Genomic DNA, 10,203 nt, shown 5'->3' on the forward strand with positions numbered 1-10,203 from the left:
CATCAAGTCACAATTTTTCGCAAAAATCGAATAACATTTTTGCTCAAAAACTGCTATGATAAATATCTTAAGTTACTAATAATAGCATATGGATCTCACCGAAATACCATTGAAAAGCCGTAACTTGCAAATGATATATCTAATTGAAGTTTTGCATGCTCAAATAAGGCAAGCAGCATGATTAGTAGGCTACAGGTTTTTACGGACCTAATGTGGCGCACACGACGAATCCCATGTATATTGGGTTCGAATTAGTTCTAGCATGACGTCACGACTTTTAATTATGACGTAACAGATTATTGACATGTATTACTCTTTGGGAGTTTGAACGAGAAAATAGGGTCAATATGGCTCTGCGCAAAAAAAGAGGTTCCCGACCCCTGCTTTAAATATTTGGCCACATGATCGAGCAATCGCGGTGCTTGAATGAAATCCAGGTACATCGTCTCAAAGTTCATCACTAATGGCCTTCATTGCGTTTAATCGAAGTACCAACATGATGATGCCCCATAACACTAACAAAATTATCATGACTACTTTTTCACACATTTTGCTAGTCCTTGAAAAAGTGCCTCGAGGTGGACCATTCTCCCCAATTGAGACCCCATATCGGATGAAAAATCATTCAACTTACCATGACTCGATGGAGTAGCTTCTCCTTCAGAACTGGTAAAGTTGAACACATTTTTTACGTTCGTCTGATTTCCGGCCACAAGGTTAACCGGGCTCTTGGTGAACATCAGATTAACATTTTCACCTTGAGCCAAGGTTGCAGATCCTAAAACACAAGTGAGTATTGTACTGCGTGCCTGGTTACATACATGTTATTGTCATTAAATAAATTGGGATTATATTATATTCTTCGGTATTTTTCTGTATATTCTTTACACAGCGAGCGAAATGTGCTGAATTTGAATAACTATACAACTGTTTAATAAGTGGTCTGCGCTAAAAAACAACAGAAATTACTTACCCCTTGCTTGCGGTGATAATGACGCAGGCATTTCTTCAGCGACACCAGAATCATGATCTTGACCCCCTTCTGCCATGGTATTAATAGCGTGGTACTAATCAGCTAGCGTATATGACAATACTGGAAATATATATATCAATTACATTTCGTAAAGGATTATGTACATCATGTCGTGACTATCAGTTCCAACTGATATGATGCATCTGATAAATATGTTATATATCAGCAATTCTCAGCCGCCAAAATTGAACCGGTGTCGGTCGGTTTCAAGTTTATCGCCGGTCGGTCAAATATATTACAATATCACATATCAATTGAAAACGCACGAGGATGGTCCCTTGTCTAGAGAAATGGAACGTCAAATTTGCAAATGATCTAGGATTTAGGAATACGGAATCCGTTATGTTGTAATAATGTGCATGGCAGTGGCGGCTCGTGACAATATCGGGTGGTGGGGCAAGGGGTGTATATGCGATTTTTGTTGTCCAAATGACGTCACACTGGCTTATTCCGGTGTGAAAATGTGACTTCATGGTGGTCGCACACATTTTGTATGGGGTATAGAGTATAGACATTAGGCATGGTTAACTAGCCTTACGTATTTCAAATTATTGGGAAGAAAACATGAATTACAGTAGTTATTGCCTGCATATTTTAACGTTTGTATCAGTAGCCTAATGCGCGCGGCGTGATTTCATAGTTGCAAAATGTTCCGTGATGAATTAATCTCGAATAACTAGAATGACACCGCTGAGAAGATATCTTTTCACATCCCGATTCTAAGGAAGGCCCCGGTGCGCGTTAATGTGCTAAAATCACGCTCGGATTGTGCAGATAAAATCGGGGTGGACAATATGGTAATGAAAAAGATAGTTGCTGCTGCAAAGTTGATAGGAAGCGATTTTTTGACTATAGGAATTTTGAAAGTTCACTAGTGGTTAGTCCTGGGTACTGCTTCGGAAAAATGTATTGGAATATAAACTCGAGCCGAGCAATGCCGACCATCGGGTAATATTGATCGAGACACTGTTTGCAGCAGACTACATGCTTCAGATCACGATATCTTATTTCGTTTCAACTAGAGGCACTGCCTCTGGTACCAGCACTGTAAACGTGTATAATAAGGCGTCATTATCCTCGCTCATACGTCAGTCATTCATTTTTATCGAAATAAGATAATAGTCCCCTTTCCTCCTGCGTACGATTATATCAATGGCATCAATGATATGATAGCCATCGAAGTTAGGGAATTTTTAGATTCTTACTGCACTAACTCAATGACTATATTCACGATATTGCAGATCGATTTGCAAGAGAAGCCGCAAACATCGCAAATGAAACCACGACCTACGATTTACCGCTAACAGACGCGACAACGTTACCCAGCAAACACTCGATTTCCAGTTGACTTCCTGCGGAATAGCCGCAGGGCGCCCAGTGTTACTTCCCTGGAGTGGATTTGTCGACTACTAGAAGCGTCCTAAACACTTCCTGAGTTGGTCTACTATGGACGTGAAGCTACTCCATATGGACTCTTTGGATCTGCTGTGAACGTGACTTGACTCCCTATGGATGCGTCAGACCTACTGTGGACGTGACGTGACTCCCTATGGATATGTCATTTACCACCTGTTCTATTCCTCGGGATTACCATATCAGGACTCCCCTCCACACCTGGTGCAATTACATGGAATTCAACATCATATAAACTAACGAACTGTTTATATTGGGTTACTGGAAAACGACAATTGCAAAATACAAGTACAACATTAACTAATGAACTATTACTTGTTAACAAAGTTCAGGCTTACGTGAAAAATCGATCAGGAAATCACTACGAATAAATGTGTCAGTGGGATTTTGTATATAACAGCAAGTTCTAAGTCAATTTTATATTACCATTACAAACATTTCAATTGAAGTGCATCATGAAATTAGAAATAAACGTGTCACATGACTTTGAAAAAGTACAACTGCTAATACAACTAAAACAGGGAAAAGCATGAAGCAATCATAAGTAATAATTTACATTGCATATGATAAAACGATGCATCATTTGCACTGCATCATGTTAAGAGCGCGAGCGCGTATTCGCAATAAACTTGGTTGCAAAAACAGTTTTCTTCTTGGTCTTTGTTTTGCCTGAAACATATACAACAATGTCAGCAGATCATTTGGAATTTGTGTCAGGGCTTCAATTTCTATTTCCTCGTGCATTAATTGTGATATGTCTTGTTATCCGCTACCGCTACTTCTACTTGTGCTGAGTGATAATTTATGACGATACTACCATGTCTACTCGAGTGCGGGAAGCTTCTGACGTAGTGATACGGAGTATGCAACCCGTCAATCAAATTAAATTGTGGAAACACTTCAAGTACATACTTCAGTACTTTCCAGAACTTCTACTTTACCTAAAATAGTTTTGATAAGCCGTGTATATCGCTGCTTGAGTGCTTGAACCCGAGTAGAAATACATTGCGTTACTCTTACTTGTACTAGACTACTGACGCTACAAATATTTCTAATTGAGTGCTGAAAATGGTTACTTTCCTTATCTCTGTTTAAAAGCATACAACTACGAAATTCCTCAGGTCTCCATATTTTGACCGTGTCAACACTTGGAAGTAGTTTGATGTCTTGTAAATCGCTATTTATACTATTTAGTACGGTACTAACGATGAACACTTTGACCACCTTCATTTCGAACTTACCACCTACTACAACTAGGGCTTGCCACGGATCTGAATAGAGTAACGATAAGTCGAAACAGATGATCTTTTAGGGTACATAAATTGTACTCAACAAGAATTAGAATTCCGATTCTATGTACCACTGCGAGGCCTAAAAACATCGATTGGTCATATCGCAGAACACGGAACATGTAGGACGTAGCTACGCACGATCGTGTCAATGACAAATGTATTGTCTCAAAGTACAATGAAATAGGAATTATCTTAAATCTGAAAAACTTTCTTCGATGTAATGTAGAGCCGGTATTCATTTTCTTTGAAGTCGCATAGGAGATAGATATTTCAACTTTTCCTTGTTCTTAATGTTGTCACATCATATAGAGCAGAGGCTTCAAATTCAAATGTGGTCGCAGCTCGCAGGTCATTTTCCAGAATTTTGACGACGCAGCAAGATAAGGATATTCAATGTATAATTTCCATGTAGGCCTTATTTGACGGGAGCTTGCAGACAAGCATTCCACAAACATCTCGAGAATGTAATTTACTATTGTATCATTCACGTTTGACACGAAAAAAAAGTTTTGAATATTTCAATAAAATTATTTTTGTGCTGGGCATAATTTGTTAAAATAATGAGTTATAGAGATAATGCAATATGATGCATCATGACATCGTCAAACTCTGGGTTATAATATTGCAGTTGGTGGACCTTTGACGTGTCACAGTTTTTTGTAGGGTATTTTAAAATCTACTGAAATTTGATCTGGTATTTGAGCATTTGAGCGATGTAGCCTAATCCGGGTTTTGATATAGTCGTGATAAGTAGGCTGTTGCTACTGTCATTACCGAAGTCAAATTAATTCAGAATTAGATGTTGCCTTCGATTATTATTGGAACATATCAATAACAACTTTAGCCATAGTAATAACATTGTTTCTTAGCCTTAGCGATCGCACCCTTCATGCTACTTAAAAGATTTCTAGCAGCCCACAATTTATTTTCAACACAATTTCTAATGGTACCTATATTAAAATCAGATAGTCAATTCACATAAAATTGCGCATAGCACGAGAACCACAGCATATAGGTCTAATTCCACGATGAATACCGTACCCTCGGATGTGGTGCTTCGTACCACGAGAGGGTCTACGGGCCCTGGTTAAGAACCCTTGGGATAGAATAGAGCACAAAATTTTCTTTTAGAACTTTTTAATTCATTTTGAAGTGAATTTTACAAGCTTGGTAAATGGCTAATTGTACAGCAGTAGAAATTCAAGGCGTTGCAATTGCAACTATTTCAACTCCAGTGCAAACAATAATTACTTTGACCACCAGCTATGATTAAACGCTAAGAAGGCCTACGCAACACCTCAACCAAATCTACTTTTTAAAACTTATTATTTGTATACTTTCCAGAACTGCATTATCTACTTCCATTTCGGGTAGATCTAACGCAACTTTAAAGTTGCTACCTCTAGGTGTGTATAAATCCATAACATTACATCTACTTCAGTTCAAAAGATGATTACTTTCACATAGCCTCTGGTTTCCATGAAGTGTAATCAATGTTTTATACCTTTCGACTTTTTCCTGAGGATGACACAGCACCGATTTACAGCAACGCTTGTTCCATGTGGCAGTAGTACTTCCGAACGTTTTTGGTTCCAGTCATCAAGACATTCTTTGTACAGTGTTCTTGGCGTTGTTGAACACCATCAATTGAAGACATTGCCGATCCAAATAATCAAAATTATTATAATGTTTGTAGTGAAGCCATTTGTCAAGAAGCCAAGCCAGGAATCTAGAATATCCTGTAAAAAATAACAAAGACAATGAAGTTCAAGCTGGACCATTCCCATATTCTACTCACTATAATGACTAATCAGTAGGGCTGAGCACATTGGTATGGTTACTCAAATCTCGAATGAGTATCAATTCTTATGATTCGAGCCAAGTATGTGACTATTTTCAAGACAGCCTACTGAAATTACACGCTCTATGCCACTATAAGAATGCAGTTGATAATAAAATTATAGTTCCATCCAGCACGTTTTAGAAGCCTGATTGCGAACCACCGTAAATAGTATATTCCCGCATCATCGATGGCACTTTTTTCAGGGTAATAAATTGCTCATTATTGAACAATCATAAATCATCATAAATAGTTCGTAACTTCAACTTACATAATTCAACATCTTGATCCATGAACAATGCACCACTGCGGCGCCTTCCTCTGAAGTTTAGAACTACATAACATTGCCTGTTCAATATCTAGTCTCCTGGTAGAAATGAAGTAACTTTGTATACACAAACACAGATATGTCCCATCCATATATAGTAAGAAACCATTGATAACAAGGTTGTGTTTTCTTATCGACGGCAAGATGACCATCAAGCAATCAGCCTTCCTTAGGGCCCATCCATAGCCTACTTTTTTAATACTGCTGCAATGCAGGCAATGTTTTCATGTATATATACTAATATCGAAAGTTATAATCAAGCTATAAAAGTATGCACGGAGGCCGTGCCAATATTGCGGTAACATTGCCAACAACCCGTCTGCACCAGACCATGAACATGTTAAGTTTATAGAGTTTATAATTGGTTTAGTGTTGGAGTATCCTTTGATTAGAGCGAGGTTAAAGATGGGCTAACAAACTATTATAATGTTGCTCCTAAAATACCCTAAATACAAACCAATATTGCCATAAATTCTTACATGTTCATGTTCACTGAAAGCCGCAATTATATTTATTAACGCTATTATAGATGGTTATATACTGTTGTGGACACAAAAATGGATGTTAATGTGATGCTACAATCTTCATGCATCCACAAATTCAGCAATCTCACATTCCATAAAGGAACATTCCACATTTCTATTAGCCTACATAACATTTCAAAATTCAGTATATACCGATATGTTATAAAATACCGGTACATTACTTTATGCGGCATCTAGTTTGTTGATTGGGTCCTGCAGTCCTAAGAAATCCTTGTAAAACTTGTCACAGGATGCACATGAAATGTCAAGTTATTGCTTGTGAGACATTATATGCAACAGAGCACAACAAATCAGACTTCTATGATCAATACATTATCATATAGTATCAAATGTACTACCATCGGCTTGCATGAGTTACCGATTAGCAGCGGGTCGATCAATTTCGTCTGTATAGCTGATATTACAGCCGTGTCACTATAATCATATAGTCGAATTCACTATCGCATCAGCAGTTCATGATGATCGAGAGTCGAGACTGTTGCTGTTTATTAAATATAGCACTCAAATACCAAGCTTCCTGCCCTTCCGGTACTCATGATAGAGACATCTCACAATCCACGCCGTTTCCAATAAAGAACTAAACCATTACTGTGATAATTCGTCCCTCCGCCATTGCTATTACATACGCTGATCAAATTGAATTACACGCGCATGCGCGATGCTCGCCAAATAGAAGAAGGCAGGCTTCTGGTTTTATGGTTGGATGAATTTGTAGCAACATGCGTGTTCGACTCCATTATCGAAATAGCCGAGAGGATTGCTTACTGCGTTGTTCCGTGATTGGAATAGTCATGACAATCCCGGTCCGTGGACATATGAGCATGCGACATTACAGCATGCGAGACTTCGGCATGCGACAATTTGACATGCGACGCATGATCATGTGGGTTAAATTACGGGTTAGGGGTAGGTTAGGGCTGGATTTATGGTTGGGTTAGGGTTAGGCTTTAGTTTAGGTTAGGCTAGGTTAGGTTAGGTTAGGCTATGTTTCGGGTTAGGGTAAGTTTTTGGGTTATACAGTCACATGCTAAAGTGACGCATGCTGATGTGTTCCATGCTGAACTGTCGTTTTCCATTGTGTCGCATGCTCATGTGTCGGGCAACCGACAATCCCATCATGACGATTATCAAGTTCTGATGTCGGAAGATTTCACATGCATTTCGAGTATTTGCCCCTGATGTGGGCATTTTCCACTCAGTAATGTCACAATAAAATAAGCAACTGTGTCTCTGTATCGCACATTAAATCGAGCCTCTTTAGCACTGTGCGACCACAATGATCGATAGCCGGGCTTGTGAAATTGCAGGCGATGGGAAAGTCATCACCATATCAACATTCACGGCTTCACTCCACTAGATTTCACTTGTATCATGAGTGTATTCAACACAACTTATTTAGCATTGACTGCAGAATAATGCACATTTGAGTTCATTGAAACGATTTTCCAGTAAGGACATCCAAATCAACTACTGTGTAGGTGGCATCCAGGCATCACACTATTATGGCATCCACTGGGATGGTCATTGGTAAGTGGCATAGGAGCACTCTAAAAGTTACTTCCTCTGGGGGTCACTTGGAGTTACATAATTGGACGTCAATTTGTGACTTACTGAGCAAGTCCTCAGTCACTAAAAGTGGGACGTGGGACGATTGGGCACAATTGTGGACGTACCCGTAAGTCTGTGGGAGATCGGGTGTTTGCTGGGTAGTGTTCCGTCATTGCAAGTCGATCTGGAATGGACAATACCAAAGTACTGACCAGGGAGCAACGTATCGACAATACCAGCCTAACATCGACACGGCAATTCCAGGACAAGCATCGAGAAAAAATGAATCCACGTTATTTCGGTTACGAACGGGACACTGCGGATTGAATGGACATCTCCACAGTGGAGTGGACATCTCCATCATGGAGTCATCGAAGACGTGCGTCATTTTTGATGGATTGTCCGATACTAGAGCAACGCAGACAGATACTAAGAAACAGTGTGCATAGAAAGAGAATACCATTCGACTCGGAAAACTTATTGACAGACACCAATATTTTACAACACGTAATCGACTTTGTAACATCATCGGGACGCCGTATATAAATATTTACATTTGACTTCTGACTGAGCGTACTGAATTTGCAAGTTATCTTGTGTTAGTGATGGAATTTGTTGTCACGTGGTGCAAAAGACCACGCTGTTATAAGCACCATAACATGCTTTTAATAATAAATAATAATTAAAAGAGCAATGGAAAATTTTTAGGCTGATAAGGACCGAGTCTATTTGCCTCTAATTATTGCTTTAAAAAGGAAACCGCACGTACGGCGTACGGCGTACTGCGCAGTGACTGGGCGAGTGTGCACAGACCCGTCAAAATTAGTGGGAACATTGGTTGTAACTAGGGCTGGGCATAATGATTCGAGTACTCGAATCTGAATCGAGTAGTAATTTTGATGATTCGAGTCGAGTAGTAAAATACGATTTTTTCGAGTACTGAAATTATACGCTCCTCGCCGCTGAAAGTTGATTTATCAACAAGAACTATAGTGTCGATACTAATTTTCAGTGAGGAAGCCTTGAAACCTTGACTGGTCGTACCGTAGCATACAATACATAGTACAAAGCTACAAAAGTTACTGGGACGAATAACGCATTTCTGAAGTCATGATCATTCCACAACATTGCCACCCAGTGAAATGAAATCAGTGTGGTCCAAAAATACCTAGCTATCTTTAATATGATGGATAATGGACATTACATTCCTTGTGGCGGCATAAAAGGTACAAATTTGTACTTTGAAATACTGTATTCGGTTATGACGTCATAATAAGTGATACTCGATTACTCGACTCGACTCGAAGCAGTATACGTGATTCAGAATCGAATCACCCGGGTACTCGATTTTGCCCAGCCCTAGTTGTAACCAAGTCACAAGGTTACGAGTCACAGGGAAATCCTACTCTTATAGTAATTCTCAATTCAGCACTGAGTCAAGTGCCAGGACATGTCATTGTTGCGCTTTTAAGTTTCAAGTTCGAGTCATATTCATGGCACTTTTTATACAACTTCGACATGGTTTTTCCCCACAAAAAGCATTTTCTGGTCCCAATGTATCCAGTAACAGCATTACTGGTCGACGAAAAACGAATAATGGGGTAACTTTACTCTTTTTCGCAGGTACAATGACATGCTGTATTAGCAGTCCAAGTCTCGAGTCACATAACTTCTCCAGTCGGCGGGCCGGATATAAGAAAATTAAGTACTTAGCGGGCCGGATTGCTGAATCGATACATTATTCGCCCATTCATCCCCATATAGGCCTACAAGGAATAAATCGTATTTAATGAATGTATTTCAACGGCAGCAATGTCACGTCAAAGCCATTTCTCGTCGATATTGACGAAGGCAATGCGGATTTGAGAATACCATTGTCATACAGGCACCGCCATGTCTGCTTTTATCTGATCAATCAACACACGGTGCAATCCTTAATTAGGATTTCAAGGCGATCGATAACCTCGGGACCCCTAATTTACCAAGATATCAATTCATCAGGGTTGAGTAGGTGACGAAATAGCCTCGTTGTTCAACTGTGTGGCCTGAATAATCTCGATATTGAATTCATGCGGTCCGCGTCCTCTACGAAATTTTCAAAGTGGCCCGCGAACCGTTTTGAGTTGGCGACCCTTGATATATAAGCGGTGTCTTACTAAGGTTACCATACGTCCTCTTTTAAGAGGATTTGTCCTCTTTTTTTG

General features: G+C 39.5%; 1 protein-coding gene and 1 long non-coding RNA gene across 2 annotated transcripts; both read right to left on the reverse strand.

The window, feature by feature from the left end:
* Positions 1-286: 286 nt before the first annotated feature.
* On the reverse strand, positions 287-2,348 carry LOC145445198 (uncharacterized). The gene is made up of 2 exons (XM_080323395.1): positions 974-2,348; positions 287-778 (listed from the first exon to the last, which is right to left on the reverse strand). Exons 1-2 carry the CDS (start codon positions 1,047-1,049, stop codon positions 534-536), a joined length of 321 nt encoding a protein of 106 aa, XP_080179521.1. The 5' UTR covers positions 1,050-2,348; the 3' UTR covers positions 287-533.
* Positions 2,349-2,678: 330 nt separating this feature from the next.
* LOC145450876 (uncharacterized) lies at positions 2,679-5,691 on the reverse strand. The gene is made up of 2 exons (XR_013918635.1): positions 5,243-5,691; positions 2,679-3,115 (listed from the first exon to the last, which is right to left on the reverse strand). It is a non-coding gene; the product is annotated as an uncharacterized LOC145450876 (long non-coding RNA).
* Between the last annotated feature and the right edge of the window lie 4,512 nt (positions 5,692-10,203).

This window comes from Botryllus schlosseri, chromosome 1 (assembly GCF_051294905.1).
Source record: "Botryllus schlosseri isolate E-star chromosome 1, Bs_hap1, whole genome shotgun sequence".
Classification (NCBI taxonomy): domain Eukaryota; kingdom Metazoa; phylum Chordata; class Ascidiacea; order Stolidobranchia; family Styelidae; genus Botryllus; species Botryllus schlosseri.

Coding starts and splice junctions, on each gene's coding strand:
- LOC145445198 (XM_080323395.1), bottom strand. CDS start 1,049: ATGGCAGAAGGGGGTCAAGATCATGATTCTGGTGTCGCTGAAGAAATG. Junction 779..973: donor ATTATCACCGCAAGCAAGGG/GTAAGTAATTTC, acceptor CTTGTGTTTTAG/GATCTGCAACCTTGGCTCAA.